Source organism: Salvelinus sp. IW2-2015, linkage group LG33, assembly GCF_002910315.2.
Source record: "Salvelinus sp. IW2-2015 linkage group LG33, ASM291031v2, whole genome shotgun sequence".
Classification (NCBI taxonomy): Eukaryota; Metazoa; Chordata; class Actinopteri; order Salmoniformes; family Salmonidae; genus Salvelinus; species Salvelinus sp. IW2-2015.
In genome coordinates, this window is record NC_036872.1 from 17,081,996 (window position 1) to 17,103,992 (window position 21,997).

General features: G+C 39.5%; 2 protein-coding genes across 2 annotated transcripts in view; both read left to right on the forward strand.

The window, feature by feature from the left end:
* Window positions 1–1,292: 1,292 nt before the first annotated feature.
* Window positions 1,293–11,097, forward strand: egr3 (early growth response 3). The gene is made up of 2 exons (XM_023978635.2): window positions 1,293–1,756; window positions 5,016–11,097. Exons 1-2 carry the CDS (start codon window positions 1,603–1,605, stop codon window positions 6,122–6,124), a joined length of 1,263 nt encoding a protein of 420 aa, XP_023834403.1. The 5' UTR covers window positions 1,293–1,602; the 3' UTR covers window positions 6,125–11,097.
* A 536-nt stretch (window positions 11,098–11,633) lies between these two features.
* bin3 (bridging integrator 3) overlaps window positions 11,634–21,997 on the forward strand; it is a 34,756-nt gene continuing 24,392 nt past the window's right edge. The window contains exons 1-3 of the mRNA XM_023978636.1: window positions 11,634–11,775; window positions 17,166–17,214; window positions 19,726–19,766. Coding sequence (XP_023834404.1) covers window positions 11,768–11,775; window positions 17,166–17,214; window positions 19,726–19,766 — 98 coding nt within the window. The 5' untranslated portion in view covers window positions 11,634–11,767. The remainder of the gene's footprint in view (window positions 11,776–17,165; window positions 17,215–19,725; window positions 19,767–21,997) is intronic.

Genomic DNA, 21,997 nt, shown 5'->3' on the forward strand with positions numbered 1-21,997 from the left:
TGGCTTCACCGGAACTTTACTAACCAAATACAGACTTCGAGGGGCGGTGCCGGATCAATGCCTTATTTGGAGTTTCCACTTCAGTCAAAGCAAGCCTGTGGCTTCACAGAGCGCTTGCAATATTTACAAGCGATTAACTCTGACAATTACTGTCTTTGTAAACCAATGTTGGTGCATGAAAAGGGTTTTAGAGTGTAGAAGGACAATTAAACCCCATGCGTTATGTTGTGCAAGTTAGTTGTTTCATGATGCACTGTGTGGGGATGATTATTTATTTTTTGCACATAAAGTGAGAACGAGTTCAAGCAGGACTACTCTACTGTATAGGCTACAGCTCAACGTCATGAAGGCAGTGTGGTGCAACATTATGACAAGAGACACACAAGTTGGGGTCATTGAGCCCACTGTAATCAAAAGTCTTAATTGGAGTACGCATCCATAAAACTGTATTTGCCTCGTATGGATTTTGTAGGCTAAAAAGCCATTATTTAACTATAATGTGTAATGATGCAATACATGTGTATAATACTGTACATGTACATACATTTAAGATGTGAATATAGTATTCATGACTTAAATCACGCTAAAACATTTTCAAGAGAAGAGTTGACATGCCCTCTTCAGAATTTTACGCACAGTTGTCTCCGGCGGGCATATTGTGTATGGATTCAACTGGTTCAGTAGGTAGGCTATAGCATAGCTTACCTTTACAATGTTCACTAGCCTATATGTTGAAAGCTGAAAACTGTCACCCATGCAAATGTGCAATAACCCGTTGTCTAGCCAAATTTGTATATTTTCATTTTTATATCACAACGAATAATTGCGATGATTTTGCAAAAGCAGCTTTACACGTTAATGGATATGATGATTCTAATGGCATTTTGACCAGAAGGATTATGATTTGTGGTTCAGTTGTCAGTGTTCCAATATGACAAAGGATAAAAGTGTAATGTGTTCTCAAGGACAACACGAATAGCTCGTATCAAACAACATGCTTCATTACAAAGCTATGCCAATTGGTTGAAAACTTTATCAAATGTGAGTTCGTCTACAGGTAGCACAGTAGACCAACACAGGCTTCGCTCCACGGAACTCATCCGCCGCTTGAGACTGTCTTACTGCAACAGACTCTAATGTTTCCACTATGAGGTGCTTCCATTGGTGACGTGTTATGTACGGCCTGGCTTTGTGTATCCATAAATGGTCATCTACGTCACATAAATGTTCCGTCCCCCTATTTAATACCAGCAAGCGCTGGAGTTCCCTATACGAGCAATAGAGATCAGCGCTACACTTGTGCAACCACCACGGTTTCATTGATTCACAGACTTTAAACTCCCAACAAGCAAAAACAGGAATCATTGTAGATTAGATTAATAACAATTGCCTGTGACAATTCAGTTCGACTGTATCTCAACGGAGAGATATCAACGCTGTCTCTGAAGGGAACTTGGATAGCCTACAACATCTAGGATTTTTTCCCCCTCCACTCTCTAACCCTTATAGATCATCATCTACTGTGTTTTCGATTTGAAAACACTGTTCGTGATCTATTCGGACACCTGCACGTTGCCATTTATGTCAGACTAAATAACTGCTATGACAGGGAAACTAGCGGACAAGCTCCCTCTTACCATGAGCAGTTTAATTAACACGATTCCTGACAGTCTTTACCCAGAAGAGGACATTCCGACGTCTATGAACATTTTCACCAATACGGATTCTATAAACCACTACTCGCAAATGAATACAGGTAAGAATAGTTGACTTTGTTTGTGATGTGATTGGGTCTGTTCTATCAAGGCTCTGTTTTATCTACAGCGCGTCTCAGCTGTGGAGCGCATGCAGGCACCGCAACAGTTGTCTTGGAGCTCGCGCGCCGCGAACATCTTCTAGGCACCTGTTTGCGCTTCTGGCTGTTACGCACTGACTCGATCTCATTTGAATCGAGTCTGATCTTGTTTTTGATAACATATTTCACAAAGGTTAGATACTACTATTTTGATGACATGTAAAACAAGTGCTGTTAGTGTTAACCATATGAGAGGCAAGCATTTATGCCAGAAATATGATGCGTAGTTTAACGATGTCCAAGCCTATGAGATAAGGTCACGATTTTACAACCTGCAATTTAAATGCAAGGTCACACAGTAATTAATAGTATCATGAACTTATCTGCTCTGGTGAAAACTTACACAAAATGATTGGCATGCCTTTAAAGTGAAAGTAAGTATACAAACGTACGAATTGGCGTAAGATTCATAGATAAAAAATCATACATCTAGGCCTATTCACCGAAACAAAAACATAAATTGACCTGGTATGAAAGGCCTATATATTTTTTGTTAAATTAAACTGAAGCATGATAAAGCCATCGTTTTGTTGATTGATCGTCCATAAATACATGTGCCACTGTAACCAAAACGACAGTTGCATACATTCATTATGTCTAGTCAACATTAAATTAATCAATTCATTAATAATTTTTTGTATATTTGTCGACAATTTAGATATTGTTTTTGGATTGGGCTAAGGTGGCATGGCCATCCCCTATATAGTGGGCGTTCGACCGGCGCTGCATTTCAAGCTTTCCCATGCCTAGTCTCACGAGTATGCTAGGCTATAAGCCTTATAGCATTCTGTACGACCATAATGATTAGGCTACATATACAAATGTATGTCTTGGTTCTCACTGGAATGCAAGTCTCCAGAGGACAGCAACTTTCATTTTCAGAGATGTGTGAAATAAAATGATAATGTCTTCTGTTAAAATTGAATGCAAGTGTTTGTCAATTCTAAAGTGAAGTTTTGATGAACATGTTGGCCAACTTTAATATGATAATTGAAACGAACCTTGATAGCAGCACATACATGTTTTCAGATCAAATATGCTTCAGACACACCAACATATTTTATTCAAATTTAGATCCAGCAGTACCATATTATACACATTTCAATTGGACCTCGGGAACTGTATATCAACACACGAGGAATTACAATTTTATGGTACCCTATTGAAAGTGTGTCACTCAAAAATGAATGCATTTGACAATAAATAGGCCTACTTGTTGTTAGAGTTGTGGTTAGCCGCAAGCTAAAGATAAAGGCCTATATAGTCTTTAATAACTTAATTAAATATAATGCGTAATTATATAGCCATCTGTAGTGTCAGTATTGTTTATAAGTTCATCAATGTATACTTACAATTGTCCAAATATAATCGATATTGATTATCAAATATCTATGGATATTTGTTATTTGTCAATATGTTAGACCTATTACTTTGCAAAGTAAATGTAGGCTAAATTGTAGATAACCTTTACAAATATATGACTGAAGACACAGCACCAACCACGTCTAATTCTAATATTGATATATGTTCTATCATTACCCGTCCCGGTGCCCTAGTACAGTAGCAAAATGACATTTGCTCTGATATAAGTAGGCCTATCACCTCTCGATACTCAGAGAAACAGCATTGTTCTTATAACTAATCGGAAATAAATACGATTTTTGAAATACGTCATGGCGATGAAAACCTTTTGACATGCCTCACACCTTAGATTAGCCAAGTGTTTGCCAGGTAGCCATCAATGTATGATAATCTAACATGTTCATGTCATATCATATCCGACTGGATATTTTCATTCAAATCACACACATTGTGATAGCTATTCCCTATGATGAGCAACCTTTTGAAATACCTAGAGCCAGGTGTTATTAAGTCCCTTGTGCAAGTGGTGTTCTCTCACAATATTTACCCCAAAGTTATAACACCAGCTCAATTTAGAGCAACATCTGTGACACTGCTTACATTTTATTTGAACTCAAACAAATCAAAATATTGAGGAAGATTACAGCAAGATAGTGTCTGCCTTGTATTCCAATAGCCTACATGATGAAACACACTCCTACGCATTGGCTATTTTTTTAGGCTTGTTTTCTTCAACTTCACCTCCACAAGAATTCAAATATAACCTCATGTGTTGAATAGTTGTGCGAAATGTATGTAATTTTGGTTTTGTTTGCTTCATCATGCTTTGCCCTTAGCCAAATTCTGGTAAACAGACAGTAATTACTGGGACTGAATATATAAGCACCCCTGTGTATAATTTATTGTGACGTGAATGATTGGCTGATTTATCTCTGTTGATGTATGAATTCTGTAACATTTTCTGCACAAAACTGTGCCAAAACTGCATTCATTTGGATGTTTTCATTGCAGGTGTCTGATATGATATTATATAATACCTAAGATAGACTACTACAGTACTAGTGAAAAACACACTGACAAAAGAGCAAGAAAGTTAGTGTGGACATAACATTTAGCTAGATGGCCAAATGTGCATTGCTATGACCAGATGTGCATAGCTGACCCAATGATCTGAGTAGGATGTATACTTTACAGTTGAATTTCCTCATTTTGAGTAGATATCTCGTTCTGCTAAAACCCACGCAGCTACATTGGACATGCATGTATCTGTGAAAATGCTAGCAGTGGTGTCTGGCTTGCACCCTATTGTGTGGAAATCAGATCTTGCCATTCAGTGTGGCTGTCCTCCTGTGAGACATATAATGACTGGATCAAAGGGGGTGTTTAGGTCTTGATTTATGAGAGCTTGTGGGATCTGAGAGAGAGAACACTGTCTCAGATGCACAAGTCAGTGGATAAACTTGCAGGTCTGACAGCACCGCTCACTTTTTCCTATGAACTGTATTGGGCTGCTTTGTTTTATGATTTTTTCTTGGCAGACTATATGCAGAGATATGCAGAGAAGCTGAATTTCGGACTAATCGAGGACTCTGACTGAAATCAAGCAAGTTCATATTTAGCGTAGTCTAGCGTAGTAGCTTCTAGACTTTATAAAAACTTTTCTGCACTAGTTGTACTGCACCCTTTCATGTGTGTTTTTTCAAACAGGTTCTGCTTTTAGTTGTATTTCATTTTCATGTTATAACAGCTGGGTGAACTATTCATTAAAATGTATTTAATTTGTTTCCCTGTCATCCAGATAATATCATGGATCTGGGGATGGGAAGTGATAAGGGAACCGCAGAGATCCAGTACGGCTCCAGCTTCCAGTCAAACCGCAGTGGGCAGACCGTCACCTATCTGGGGAAGTTTGCCTTCGACACACCTCCGTCGGGTGGAATCGGGGGCTCCGGCTGGTGTTCAGARAACAATATCATTAGTTTAGTAAGTGCTGGCATCCTGGGTGTTTCCCCGTCGCCTGGCAATATCACCACACAGACGTCGTCCTCTGGGGCCAGCATGGGCGGCCAGTCCTCAGACATGGAGCAAGTGTACGGTCCACCACTGCCCGCCTATTCCACCTGCAGCGAGCTGTACCAGGACCAGGTCTCCTTCCACCACAGCCCTGCCACCAGCACTGCCCTCGGCTACCCCGGCAATGACTATCACACCACCTCCAAGCCCTCCATGGACGGGAGCCTTTTCTCCATGATCCCAGATTACAACCTCTTCCATCATCAGGGTGAGGTTGGCGTGATGGAGCACAAGCCCTTCCAGTCCATGGACCCAATTAGAGTCAACCCCCCACCTATCACACCACTTGAGACCATTCGAGCATTCAAAGACAAGCAGCAGATTCATCCAGGTTTCATTGGCGGGCAGCAGCTTGCTCCTCAACACCACCAGCCACCACAGACGCTAACACTCAAACCCATCCGACCACGGAAGTACCCAAATCGACCCAGCAAAACCCCTGTGCATGAGCGGCCTCATGCCTGCCCAGCAGAAAACTGTGACAGACGCTTCTCCCGTTCAGATGAACTGACACGCCACCTCCGCATCCACACGGGTCACAAACCCTTCCAGTGCCGCATATGCATGCGCTCCTTCAGCCGAAGTGACCACCTGACCACCCACATCCGCACGCACACGGGCGAGAAGCCCTTCTCCTGTGAGTTCTGTGGACGCAAGTTTGCCCGGAGTGACGAGCGCAAGAGACATGCCAAAGTTCACCTCAAGCAGAAGGACAAGAAGCCGGCTGACAAGGGGAGTGGGGCAGCTGGCAGCCACAGCTCACCCCCCAGTTCCTGTGGTGGCAGTGGAGGGCCCAGCGGTGGCAACATCATGACTGTCACTACCTGTGCTTAGGATGGATCATCGCCATGCTCTAACATAAGACTGAGGAAAGGTCCTATCCACAATGAGACAAATAGATGACTTTTTCTCTCACTTTTTCTCTTACATTCTCCTCATTTTTAATTCCAGGTAATATTTCCCTCCTCTATTTGGAGATGGGCTTGTTTTGTTGTAAGAGTAGGGTAAGGAGAGGACATAGACGGGAGGGCCAACAACTGTGTGAATGCCAGCAAGCAGATGGGCATCATGGCACCGGCTGTCCAAGAGGACATGGCATATCATTGAGAATTCAATTCAAGTTTCTGAAGTCATATCATGTCTTGTGTTTTCTGAGAAATTCACCAAGAATCTTGACTGAGGAGGGATTCAAACATTTTTGTACAATTGGGTTGAGACTGAATTACAACTAGGCATAGAATAAGGTGAGCTATGTTTGGGATGTATGCATTTATTTCATCTGGTTGTTAAAAGTGCAATTGGTTGTATTTGTGTACTGTTGTTGATACCTTATTTACTGCACTTTCGATTGCCTGTCTTTTGTTGAAAAAGTATTTAATTATATAGTTTTTTTTATTGTTTCTCAACATAATGTGCCAAACATATGGGGATAATAATGACTATGTTTGTTTTCTTAATTGTGCCTGTGATTAACCAAACATTACAAAGACATAAACTATGTTTCCGACATTGATTTTAGGCAGATTGGTAGCCGCAAAATACTCAAAAATAGTTTTGATTTTAGTAGCATTTTTGCAATTATTTGCATCACAGTTACAGTTCAATGGTTCAAAAGTATTTTGCTATAAGCTCAAAACATGAGCATTAAAAAGCCCAGGGATCATTGGCTTTGTCCATCCAAACATGATCCTGTGGTCAATGGACCAGTATTTGGTGGTAAACTATTGTGGTCTGATGCACACTCAGTGAAATGGATTGCAACATTAATGGTAAATAATCATGAACCAATGACACATTTTCAACATGTTCACTACAAATTACACACATCCATGAAAGATAGCCTACTAAGATGTCCAAGATAAATAAATATATATATATATTAGTTTTTTTTAAGTTAATATATATATTTTAAGTAAGAGTGTTTTATGTAGCTTTCATCTATCTTCCGAAGACTCCTCTTGGTCATATTTATAAGTGCATTTAAGACACATTCCACCAATCTTGAAATGAAATGTTGAGAGCGTAGAGAAAAAGACTGAAACATTGAAATGCCTGCCTCTGTAAGCTATTGCAAGCCGACAACAAATCTGGATAAAAGCAGAGATGAATTAGAGGGCCTTTTATCTGCGCTTTCACTGACAGAGACCTGCCAGCTACATGCATGTAATTAGAGATATTGTCAAATGAAAGGGACGCAAATATTTTGCATATTGTTATGATGAGCAACACCTGTAAGAACTACCATAGAATCTACATGATATTTCCATTTTTACACCTCCTACTGTTTTGAGAGATTCTGAATTTAGAAATTAGGGATTATTATTTTTTCTACAGTGAGAGATGTATACAGGTATATTACTTAAACTTGTGTACTCAGATTGTGGAAACTTCAGTATTAAATTGTGCATTTGTGTGCAAGTGTATTTAGATGTACACTATATAAAAATGCACACATTTCTAACTGACTGAATGCTTGTGCAGAAGGTGTCTTAAAATGCTTACTCTAAAGTAATGATACTGCAGGATGTTCTGTGAAAACAAGTCATTGCAAAAGACTTTGGAGCATTGAGACAGTGCCAAATTGGGTGCCTTATCTTCCATTTCAAAATGATCTAATATTATTTGTACCTACTGTAGGGTTGTAAGTGGGAAGTGGTTTGAGGAAACACTAATGTGTTCTTAATAAGAAAAATAAACAAAAAACATTTTTGAACAAAAATCGTGTGTATTTCAATTGCAAACAAACCTGTAATGTATTGGATTCCAAAGTTCAGTCAAATATATGAAAAAAGATAAGCCTAGTACACAGTATGCAAAACAAATCATCATTTTTATTTGATCAGTAAAGCAATATACAATTTTACAAATGCCAGGTCTGGCATTGACTGAAGGCTATACACTACTTGATTGGCTCTAGATTCAGAAAATTAATTTCTTAGGTCATACTGATTAAAAAATGCACTCAAATGCATCAAATCTATAAAACCATTAAACAAGTAGTTTCACTAATTATAACACTGTATAGGTATAGCTAATAATGGATAATATCAGTCATTGCAGGGATGTGAATCCAAACTGTTTGGTAATTGATCCACTACATTAGATTGTTGTCTTCACTGTGCTCAATGCTCTTGTCAGCTGTGGTCTTGATGTTTTTCTAGGATGTCTTTCCCCTGAAAGGACAGTTATTTTCCCCTCCTGTCCCATCAGGCCCTGTGTGAAATAATTTCTGCACCACAGTCGAATGTGTTCTCTGTGTGTTTGATATGGATTACTTATTGTCATAGCAGATGTGCCTGATAGTAAAAACTTTCAGAAATCTTGATTGAAAATGGCAACAATAAGAATTTACAAATGCATTGCTCTCTGAGAACACAGAATTCTCCAATGTGCTTCCAAGGCCATATTCCCTCTTTCCTGTACAAACCGGTTTTCATTCCTGGGCTTCCTGGCGAGTGTCCACTTATTTTCCAATTAATTTGGCCCCAGAGAGTCTTTCTCCAGTTCATCTACTGTAAATGGGTAAATTAGCAGACCCCTTGCATTGTCTGAAAGTGTTGGCGAGTTCACACAAACAGTATCATATCACTTATTATGTAAATCAATGGCTTTATTGAAGTGCATTTTAGGACACTTGTATTCTTGGTGACAATTATTATTATTTCCTGGACTTTGCTTGAGCTAGTTCGATGTATGGAAGGAATTTTAAAAGAATTGATAACTGTTCATGAATAAAGTGGGAAAATAAAGGATATAGAAGTGGAATGTAGATGATTACAGTCTATCTATAATGACACTCAAATAACACTGGTCTCTATTGAATCAAAACTGTATCAATTGAAGTGTGATTTGCCATAAGCTAAGTGAAGTCTAAAAAACCGTATGGATTGGAACCCTTGAATTTCTTCATTCAGTTCTGGCCTTTAATGTTGAAAGTGTGTACACAAGCAAGTGAACCCATCTTAACTTTTCTGGGTGATTGAGGGGATATAATTCTCAACAGCTGAGACAGGGTTGGCTCTCAGGTGGAAAGGGTAAACATAATCTATATCAGTGAACACCGAACGTCTCCAAGGATTTGGTGTAGACATAATTTGCTGGTTTGGAATGTTGTTTAAGCATCTTGTGCATTAGATTGATGTCTTCATTCTTTTAAGGGTACATGGTATGTAAAACCATAGAGAATGAGCAAAATACCTTCTGAATTATTCTGTACTTTTTCATTCAGCCAGCATYGTTCAGCAAGAAAAGCCTTTCAGTAAGAGTAGAATAACAAAGACAGTTTTCAGAGATCATATAGCAGCCCTGTGGACTTGATGCTCGTATCTGAAAGTTCAAATGTTGAGTTTCTGGTATTGGATGAGATTTGGTTTTAAAGAATACTGTGTTTATCTAGATCTCGGTGAGAAGAGTGGAAGTTGTGCTCGGAAGAGAGGAGAATACGCCAACATATTTCTATCTGTCACCCAAAGACATGTAATTACAACATTGTAAACTGGATGTCATCTGTCACATTTCTGATTAATGCAAATTGCACAGTGTAAAAGCATGGTCTATATTACATATAACAATTTTAAAAAATTATTTCACATTACTGTTAAATATCAAACCACTGTCAAAAGATCTGAAAGTAAAAACTGTCCTCATGAATCATGATTCAATACTGCTTTGTTTGTCCCACATGATCTGAACACAGTACTTTCAGTAGTCGACATTACCATGTCAATTAGAGCTGAACTATTTCTAGACTGATTTCCATTTTGTTTTTGTCTTGCTCTGGTATGATTTGAGAGGATACGTTAAGTGTGTAAGAGATTAAAATAAGAGAGCTCCCTTCATATCTTCTCCTCATCATCCTGATGGTTCTGGGCTCAGTCTTGGACCCAAGCCAACCTTAACAGTCATGTTTGTGCCAAATTAGGTTGCATGGTTGGGTGATTAGGAACAATATGCAATGAGAACTCCACAGAAGCAACAAACGTAAATGTGACCTCAGTCAGCTTACGGRTCAAGACAGCCCTGTGCTGATGTCTGCGTTTACTCTTTTAATTTACTGCAAAGCTGCCTTTGTGCAAGAATATTAAAGACTGAAAGTAAACATTCCAAACAAAACCTCCATGGCCACTCTTGTACTAGGATAAAATCCTGCAGCTCTTCTCATCTTAATGACCCAAAAATGCTGCAACTGTTGAAATTGATGATAGATTGCTATCCTAAACGCTTATTTTGAGGATGGTTCCACAAATTGTCAATGTGGTCCATATTAAGTAGAGTAAGTTAACCTTTCGCAGATGGCACTCAAATGTTTTGGGAAAAATTGTATTTGTTATCTCCTGTTTCCTTTTCATTATATCTTCATGTTTGCATGTGCACGAAAAGGTTCCAAACATGTTTAGAGCGACCCTAAGGTTCTAAAGGTGGTGCTCAATTATTTTAATTTTATTATGCATGGAAATAATTATTACAATAAAAACATTAAACGTTAGTAAAATGGGGCAAACTGCGGAAATACAAATATGGACATTTTGGAAAATCACACTAGGATTTGAGAACTGTTTTTTGTTGGCTTCTTTTCAAAGAAAACAAGAGGTCTTGTTGAAAAAGTTGTGGATGTTTTTACTTCATGTTTTTCTATTACCTTATAATAAGGTCTTAATATAAATTCTGAATATTGTAATGACATGTATTATCCTTTTGTGGTGGGGAGATGTACTCCCCTCATTGTTAACTTGGCACTTCAGTTTGTTGTAACGCAATTGTTTTTGTTATTTCTATGTAAAGTACTTGAATAAAGAAAATGAAACTGTGTGCGTACCATTTTCAGTATTATATATATACATTTTAAAAGATAACATTCTTATTTAAAACATTTCAGAATGTACACAGACTCAAATTATCTTTGATTTGGTGGAGGAATAGGCCTGAAACATTCTGTTATATGCCTATCAACAGATGTAGACTACTATGGAATTACCATTTTGTTAGGCACACAGGTTTTAAAGAACTTAGAAAAATGGGATCTGCCTAGACCCACTGGTATGGCATCATACTTCCATCCATATAGATATACTATCTCCATGCTTCCACATTTGGGCTGAAATCAACAGAGACCAGGACGAAATCCTCAAGGTCTTGGATCTCTTTTATTTCTGATCTTTCCTTGATTTGAGCTAATCTATCAGAAGCATAATTTCGTCAAATGTATTTTCTAAACTATAATATAACATTTAAAACTGAAAAAATTACATTCTGAAGAGAGAATCCCACAGAAATAGTTTTATCTCGATCGATCTCTTATATCCATGTTACCCAGTGCAGGCCTTTCTGCTTTCCGTAGTTAAAATCCCTTGACCCCCACGTGAACACAAACTACCGTAGCCACTTCCTGATTACTTAATCTATTATTTTGTGTGAAAGGGGATGAGGTTTGCTGAGAGAAAAGCTGCCCATTGAAACTGGATTAGAAATTCAGACAAAATGAGCTGGTATGTATTTTGATAAAACAGCTAGTTTAACGAAAGACGAATTCACCTTCAAGCTAACAGTTTGCCTAGACAAGTGACGTTGTGGGGGTTAGCGACAGCTCAATTGTTAACTAGCGAATTTAGGCTGTGTGGTTTAGCTTTCAGTAAAGTAATCTAGAACTGATCAACTTTTTACAAATATATTATACAAATTAGCTATGTGGCTAATGTCGTAATAGATATAGCCAATAGTATGGGTCCAGTTGCCTTGCAAAATCGTCAACTCATTTTCAAACGCTAGCATAAGCGCACCTAGCTAGCGACCTAACGTTAGCTATCTATTTACATTAGCAATCTAGCTACCTTAGCAAGCTATCTGTTGACTTGCTTACTTCAGCTTGTTAGAGTAAGTAAGCAGCTAACTAACTATTAACTAATTTAGCTAACCTACCATCTAGTTAGCAGATATCGTTTCGTGCCAGTYCTAAGAAACGTTAACTAGCTAAGGAATTTAAATCCGATGTTTACATGGTCAACTTTGGAGTTACATTCTTAGCTAACGTTCGCTAGCTAGCTAGGTAAGAAACGTTACCAGCTAGGCAGGAGGAACTTGCTTGACACCCACCATTTCACCGTAGCCTAAATGTGTAGATACCCTTACAGGCTATACAGAACAGTACATTTTCCATACACATTAGCTAGCCCCCACTCCTTCAGACCTGTCTTTGATATATGTAGGGGACTTATTGGGTGGAGATCTTTGGTCGTTTCTTGTGCTTCTGTGACTGCCCCCCATTTGCATGGCTATAATGTGCCAGTGATGAAATAATCAAGATAGCGTCACACAGCTGAGGCTGAGGATCAATAGCTGGCAGGCTACGCTTCCATCAGAAGGCACAGCTGAGCATAAGGTCCAGTCCAGTGAAAGAGCCCTTTATGGACTTTGCTGACCGATGCATTCCAGTCAGGCCCTCACTCTAGCTTCTATGACGTGAGMGATTTGACTCAGGGGTCATCAGAACAATCACACTCCTAATGTCCTCAACCAGCCGTCTGTACTCCATGCAATAGCCCCAGTTAATTGTATCCCCTTGCCGATGGCGTACACATTTGTAGTTCCAACGTATTAATTTGTTCTAGCTGTAGCAGCATAATTTCTGTATTTGTATCATGCAGAGCCAATAGCTGTGATGGTAAATAAGACTGTTGTTTCTCTGGGCATGCATACGTCTAGACTAGACTAGAGTGACGTCTGTAAGGAAACAGCTTAGTCCTTGATTCTTGAAGAATATAATTTATAAATGCCTCATAGCTGAGTTCAACTGTCCTACCACATCAGAATCCAAAATATAAGCTTGCTTTAATCCAATGTTTGTAAACAATGTAAACACTGTATAGAAACACACAGTCATAACTATAATTCTGATATCATGGTTGGTCAGTCCTTGCATCCGTAGCTCGGCCTGAATTTGAGTTGTTATGTTTCTCTAGCCCTATCCCTCAGCTTTTTACCAAAACAGTGGTGGGGTGCCTYCTTTATTGTTTCACCTGCAGTTTGCCACTTTAAGCAATAGGCCTACACCTAGCCAGGACAAACATATTGTCACGATTTTACTAACCTGATAAAGTAGAATCCTGTTGGAAAATGTTAAGTACCATTTATATTCCCAAAACATACATTGAGATTTATACGGTTGCTGCTTCCTGTTGTCATGGCTTTTTGATGTAAAACACTGGTTTTATATGTCCAAATACATAATAATGCTACACTAAGTGTATTTCTTCCTACTTTAACATGGAGAGAGTTAAAAAAAAAAAAATGCTCCTAAGCAAAATATAACCAGGCACCCTAGACTAGACGGTTCATAGGGTCTGTGCAGCAGGCTGAACATTTGACATCCCTACTACACCATCAGCCATATTGTTGTGTGGACCACCGTAGAACTCTGGGAAAATTGGGACTATTGTGCTTAATTTTTAAAGAAAAAAGTTAGGGCTAAAATTGTGTAAGGATATTTAGGCTAAATATAAAAAATGAAGGGTTAAGACTTTGTCTTTAAATTGGGCTTTGCCTACTCTTTGATTAATGAAGTGAAAGTATGCCTTATGCCTTTAAGTTTATTGACCTATAGGCTAAGCACTGTATTCCTGTTTTGAATTCAAGTATTGGAACATGTCCAAAGATGCTAAACATGATCATTTTTGACCTGATATTTATTCTATAGAATAATCCCCCAAAACATGCCATCTTATTTCTCAGTTGTTGAACCTTAAATCTAGACCTAACCTATTGTAGTTTGAGCACAATGTTGTGCTGTTGTTGTGCTTGGCGTGCTGTAATCACTCTGCAGTGTTCACTTAGACTAATAAGCTGCAAGTCTGTCCATAGGAGAGAAGGTTGTGCTCTCTAGTTAGCCTACCTAATGTAGCTCTGTGCAAGCCGTGTCTTTCCTGCCCTTCTTTGAGTAAGTCATGGGATCAGGGCTTATTGCTAACCAAAGTTTCTAAATGTACAGGCCTCTACTAAAATGGCACAGTGTGTGAAGAAACATAACAAACGATTCCCACAGCATACACCATCCTCCTTCCTCTACCCCTCTATATAGCCTACCATTCTCTGGATCGCTTTGGGAATTTGAGCAAATAAGGCAGTGTCCACATAGGCTAAGTATACTTATTAACAACAGCAGTCTATGACCTATTGTCTTACAGTGGGCTAGATTGCATGTTCTACTTGGCCAAGATCTTTTGTATTGAAGGATTAAAGATACAACCTAGGCTAGTCAGGGTGTTTTGCAAGAGCTCTAGCAGGCCTTGTTGCCTTAATGATCTTCCCTTCTTTATTGGAAAGTTACTGCATGTTTAACAAACAGTTGACATATCATAATAGTCCTTGCGAAGTCTCCAGATTGTTGCTCAGATAGTTAGGCCTAGTTACTGCCATAGTGGTCTGGTGATGCGTTGCATGTAGTAAGATGAGTCACCCTGTGGACCACAGGAATTTCAGTGGGTGACAAAATGTAGTTTTCCATGATGGTGTTGGCTCATCAGAAGTATGACATAGGTGAAAGTATGTTTTCCTCCTGAAAGCAGCCATTTCAACCTTAGAACTTGGACTTGATCTGATATGACACAGTGGTTTATGAATGGGATACATTCTTTTTTTRCCTTAACATTGCTTTACTCTAGGAGTCAGAAAGGGAATCAAAAATCATATTTCTCCTAGAGCTTTACCAGGGTTAGTTTGACAGGGACTTAATACTCCCTCCTGTCAGTGAAAACAGCCTTTCTGTTGTAATTTGGATTAAGCCAATTTTACTGTTGCCTCCCTTGGCTGTATTGGGATTTCTGATTGAGCCGTCATCTAAGGGAACTGCCACACACACATCAGTGGCGTTTCCTGGTTGCACAACGCTGCCCTACCTCACACCCTCTCCTTTCTATCTCATTAGTCTACACACCTTTTTTTTGACGCAGCTGCTGCCTCACTGAGCCTGTCAACGGCAACCGTCCATCATGTGCCTTGGATGTTGTTAGTTTCACATCAATGACATCCTACAGCCATGTGCAGTGGCTATATAAAGACAAAGTTTTCTTCCTCATGGATTCTCCATCATTCTGGTGATTTAAGTAACAACTTATGTAGRGAGACATGGTTTAGAAAGTTGGTTTCAGGTGGATAAAAAACTGATGACATTAAGAAAAGATGCCATTACCTATCAAAACTAGCATCAGATGTCACAGTGTAGGTCTATTTTACGTATCAGCGTTTCCCCTTGGATTTTTTTCAGCAGTGGTGGCAAGGGTAGGGGGATGCATTAGAGGTTTTAACACGGGGGAGTGAAAATCCATTACTGTCTCTTATCCTGTCAAAATGTTTCCCTTACTTTGTTCAAAGTTATATAACCCCAGAACTTTCGGGTCCCATCCTGATAAAAATCATTTGTGCTAATTTTTACGCACAGAAATCAGAAATAACTTCCTCCGTTAGCCGCTCGTCTGTCTGTCCCGCGCTCTGTGTGTGAGTAGCCATAGCAACTGCTCCATTTGGCAGCTGCTCAACGCTCACGAGACAGTGCCTGCCCTACACACAGAGCTGATAACAACCACATTACGAGATTTTGGCAATGAAGGCAGACCTTATACTTACCCAGAGTCGGATGAACGCAATTCCTCTCTTGCAAGCTTCGTCATTCACTGACCTATGTTGGCATCTGAGGTAAAGTAGTGACTGTGCAGTGATGCGTGAGAGTGAGCTGATGATATGGGGGAAATGACAATTTTATAGATTTTTATTAAGTAAACTATATTAGGGCTACATTATTTTTTTCATCAAATTGTATTGGTCACAGACACATATTAAGCAGATGTTATTGCGGGTGTAGTGAAATGCTTGTAAGAATAAGAACTATTTATGTGCTGTTCGTTCCTGTGGACTGTCGATCCTGTCCCGAACTTGACTCTAGAACTTCACTCCCATTCCTGCCGGTATCCCGTGGGATCTGCGGGAATCCTGTTCCCGTGTCAACCTCTAGTGTGCATTGCTACTAGTGTTAGCGCAATGACATGCTAGCTGTTCCCATAGACTTCCAGTCATTTGAGCCAATGACTCCATATAAAAGCTTGTCTCAGACTTAAATATATATCCATTTTRTTTTATTACATAATTTTTGGCAGCAGTGGCATGAATTTTATTAATATAGAGGAAAATTGCATATGGATGTAGCCTAATGCTTAATCTAACCACATAACCATTACACCATTAATACAATTTGGGAATCTTGAAATCTTCTATCAAACGATGAGTAGGCTAACCTTGGATCTTGTCATCATACTGGCGTTGAAGTTTTTAATAAACCATAGGCTGTAGACTGACTGGGGGCTGTAAGGAGTGCAGAGTGATGCATTGTGAGCTGCCTCTCTGCAGTCTCAATTCACAGCAATCTGTCAGGCTATGGCCATTATCTCAAATCAAATCAAATCAAATGTGGGCCTGTGTTTGATGTGGGCCTGTGTTTGATTGGTGGGGGGGATGCAGGAAAGCCACTAGGAGCAGAGGGAACTGCAACTTCTAATTAGTGATATCCGCTAGCAATGGAAGCCAGATGTGGTGACAGGAAGTCAAGGCACAGGGCTCCTGAAACGCACTCCACAAGGCCAGGGGTTAACAGCATTGCATTTGGCTGGCTGTGACTTAGCCATAGGATACACTTGTTCATTTGGTCCCACTTCACAACACATTATTACCTACCAGTCAGAGTACCTGTTGTGGTCTACCAGCCCTTTAAAAATGCCTCTCATTTCAGTTAAATGTCTGTGTTTGGATGTGTTAGATTGTCTTTGTGATGTGCAGAATGTGGTTGTACATGTATGTGTCTGTCCCACCAATTGATCATTTTGTCTGCTTCTAGGATGCCCTTCAAGATTGGACAACCAAAAAAGCAGATTGTTTCCAAAACAGTAAGTGTACAGTATTCTCTCCTCTCCCTGTCCCTAATTTACAAAAACGACCTAACATACCAACATAAGAGCTTCCATTAGTGTTGCACCTTCAACACCAATGAAACCAGACAATAGATAATGAAATCATGTATAATTTCGCTAGACACTCTCTACCAGGCTTTATTTAGCTTGTTGTTGTATAGAGGCATACTGGGATCTTACAACAACTCACTGTTTTACTGATGCGTGAGAGACTTTCAGACTGCAACAATCCAAGCTTGATATTTGTACCTCAATGGGCTAAGGCTAGGCACTCTGGCCCAACCAATTAAAAATAGTCATTTGCATTTTGTTGTTAGAAATGTATGCTATGTGTTTTAAATATGAGTGTCCTTCTGACGAAGACTGAAATGCCGTGGTGGCTCTGGAAGAGGATCGACATTTTCTTCTGGAAGACAAATTCAGGTTTAGCTTTTAAATGGATTTAGCTTTGAGGGAGAGCACCCCTATCCACACACTATACTGGGCAGTGAAGGAGTTAGGCTTAATTCGTGTCTTTGTGGCCTGTGGAGTGACTCCATAAACCTCACACAATGTTTCAGGTCCCACAGAATTTAATGGACAGCAGTTACCCAGCTTCTACTTCCAATTATTGATTCTCCAAAGGAGCCTATAATCAGCACATTCAGAAATGTTTTTTAAAAATGTGGAGGAAACCTAAAGGAAGACCCTCGTCCTGACCAACTACATTTTTAACTTGTTACCCTTGGATTTTCAGAAATATCTTGATATTGTATAAGGCTTATGAGTCTAGGTTCACAAAATGAGCATAGTGTACTAGAGGTAACCATCAGCAAATTGTCAGAGAAGTTACTGTACCCTCATCAATGAACCTGGTCAAGTGAGTCTGTGGGGTGTCAATTTGTCCAAACCATATGAGGGGGCAGAGGTTGCTGCCAGTGAGTGGGCACCCTCCTTAGGGAAAACCACTTCCACAGTAATTTGTCTGACTGTGGCCCAGCAGCGGCAGACAGTAAGAACAGGCTCCTGGGCAGCTTCCTGTGACATCCCAGGCCAGACCCAGGGAGTGGGCTAGAGTACAGGGAGCCCTGTGGACAGCCCTCCCTCCGGTGACAGACTGGCAGCTGCCTGTTTATCCAGAAGCCCACAGAACCACAAAAAAGGAACCCCTGCTACCTCCATAATCAGCGCTGGCCTGTTCAATCAGTCTAGTCTGATGTGAGGCAGAGGAGGGTGTGGGCTTTCAACCAGACCTCTAGAACTAAAAACATGAAACAAATTAGAGGAACTGGAGTGACTTCTAATTGTCCAAGGACCAGGGGGAGCCAGTCTGTGCTCAGATTATGGGTTTATTGTTGGACATTTCCATCGAAAAGGACCCATGAGCACAAGTTCCATATCAAATTGGGTGTCAAATGAAAGCCAAGATTAGGGTTGCAAAGGGAGGGTATATTACTGGAAACTTTTGAAGTTTACCAGTAAACCACCACAAATTTGGTATCTTTCAAGGATTTTAAGTAATCTATCACAAGACATCTAGTGGCCCTTTTGGGTACTTCAGATTATCACAGGTGTCTGTAAATATCTCTGGCCCTCTGTGTGGCCTTATCACATGTAAAATGTCTGAAATAATTCAAAAAAATTGAATGACAAAGCTGTAAAATATTATCCTAAATATAAACCATCAACTTAATGAATACCACCAACGTATTTATTTTARTATGTCTATGTATTTGTTGTCAATGTTTTGGCGTCAATCTGGTGGCAGTTGTGAAAAAAGTAAATATTTGGAAGAGTTGCAGAGTTAATAGAAAATAATGCCATTGTTGATTTGGTGCTTTTTTCATTAATATGGCTATTTTCTCTTGAACCATATGGTTTATCTACTAGAAACTCATAGACAATATGAACACAGATATAAAAAATGAATGCTACTGTATATATTAATAATTTAAAAAAAGTTATTCAAGTATAAATTACCAAAGTTACAGTAGATTGCCTTTCTGTTATTTACCAAAATTACTGAAGATTCCGGTAACTTTAGTAAATTACCAGTAGCTTTGCAACCATAGCTAAGAGCCTATATTTTGGGGGAAATTAAGGCATAGTATGCTCTGTGATTTCCAAACTTGTGGAACATGAGAATGACTTTCATATACATTACCAGTCAAACGTTTGACACACCTACTCATTCAAGGGTTTCTCTTTATTTTGACTATTTTCTACATTGTAGAATAATAGTGAAGACATGAAACTATGAAATAACACACATGGAATCATGTAGTAACCAAAAAAGTGTTAAACAAATCAAAATATATTTTATATTTAAGATTCTGAGTCAAAGCGTAATTCTGTTACTGTGTAATTGACCTGTCTCTCCAATAGCAGGGATATTTAGTATTTGGTAAGCGCGTGTTAGGACTAAAATGGAACAACATTGACTGAACAGACTTGAACAGAAAGATGATAATGTTGTATTTAACAATGAGTTTCAATGTGTTTTTACAGGTTGAAAGAGACTTTGAACGAGAATATGACAAGCTCCAAAAGTAAGTTTGTTAAAGATTTAATTTGTGCTCTGTTTCCCATATGTATTGACTGTGCATCAATATTACAGCAAAAAAAACAACATTGCTGACGAACACTGAACTGACACAGACTACAAAGCATTATGACTGCTATTTTAAGTGCACATATTCCATTGATTTGTGGAGGTGAACACACATGCGTGTTATCTAAGGGCTTTTAGGCTTCCACATCAACATTTAAATAATTGTTTTCAATGGGAAAGACAATGTTAGACCCAATCTTTCACATCTCTCTTTTCAGACCCATGCAGAACTGAGTTGGGTTACACAATATAGATTGTTTGTGTGAAACCAAGTAGAGAAGTGTTCAAAGCATTCTGTTGCCCAAGACCTTCCATGAGCTAGCACATAGGAGGCCCTCCCCTGCTGTGTGTCTTAGGTTAAAGAGACTCCCCGATGGGCCTGCAGACTGAGTGGGAGCGCTTCAAGGTTTCGTTGAGTAGGAGACATGGCACCACAATATACCTTACACATGATGAGTAAGAGGAGCAGGCATATACAGACGTCTTGGCACTCCCTTCAGATCCATATCAGGAACTCTTAGTGAACGTAGTCTGTCATCTAGCTCTTTGAACTGTTGTTGAATTCAATATTTCTATTCATTTGATTGGAAATATAACCAGTGTCATTTTAAAGACCTCTCGGGCTCCAATTTGGCAAATTATTTTATCATCCAATGCCTTCCACGTTAAGTCTTGCATCTCTAATCCCAAAGCAGTATTTTTCATTTTTTTATACCTGAGATCATTTGCTAATTCCATACTTCTATGGCATTATACCATAGCAGCAGGGAGTGTAGAGAGGCTGGCTGTTGGCGGCAGTAGAGGGCAAACTGTTGGGGCACCCAGCAGTGAGTAGCAGCAGCTGCTTCAGCAGGCATCCATTAACACCTTGTAGGAACAGACCTCTGGCACACCTGGCCGACATCCAGAAGAGCCCTCCTCAGCCTTCACACTCTCCTGCCCCCTGTCAGATAACACAGATTGGACAAGGAAATGGGAAAAGCGTTGTTGTTTTTTCAGTCCCCCTCCCTTAATGAATCCCTGAAAACTAATGTGACAGCAGTCTCCTGGGAGTTGCTAAACAGTCCCTCGTTTCCCTTAATTGATATAATGAACGACACACGATACAGCCTCCGTACTCTCATAATTGCTATTTTAACACCCATCATTTGAATGAATGTGGAGGGATGATTGAAGACATAAATGCTTATATGCCAGAATTTAGTTGACCGAAACATGAAGCAATCCTAGTATTTTTAATTAGCTAAAGGGATGTCATAATAATGTGTTTTATATAAAATCAATGCAATTTGTAATCCTATTGAATGTCCCAGTTCATACAGTGCCTTCTGAAAGTATTCAGACCACTTTACTTTTTCTGAATTTTGTTACGTTACAGCTAGTGATGCACCGATATGACATTTTTGGCCGATACCGATATCCAATATTTTCCTTGCCAAAAAACCCAAAACGGTAAAGATAATCGATATTAAAAATGTTTGCATTCTAATACAGTTAAATAGTTAACACACACATGGACGCAGCGGTCTAAGGCTCAGTGCAAGAGGCATCACTACAGTCCCTGGTTCGAATCCAGGCTGTATCACATCCGACCGTGATTGTGAGTCCCATAGGGCGGGGCACAATTGGCCCAGCGTCGTCCGGGTTTGGCCAGGACAGTCCATCATTGTAAATAAGAATTTGTTCTTAACTGACTTGCCTAGTTAAATAAAGGTTACACACACACACACACCGCACTGACCAAAAAGTTATTTTGTTGACAGTTACATACGTCCCCATTACCAGTAAAACATCATCAAACCAATTTTTTTCACTTACTTGCTGTGTGGTTTCATTGTTCAGTCGTTTCAATCTCAACCAGGATTTCTATGGAACGCTGTTTGGGTCTTTGCTATGGAACGCAGTTTGGGTCTTTGCTATGGAACGCAGTTTGGGTCTTTGCTATGGAACGCAGTTTGGGTCTTTGCTATGGAACGCAGTTTGGGTCTTTGCTATGGAACGCAGTTTGGGTCTTTGCTATGGAACGCAGTTTGGGTCTTTGCTATGGAACGCAGTTTGGGTCTTTGTGTGTCAAAAAAGAAAATAATGACCAGTAGATAACACTCTTTGACGTGTCAAATAAGCTTGTTGACCAATCAGGACCMGAATATGACTGCACGTCACATAATA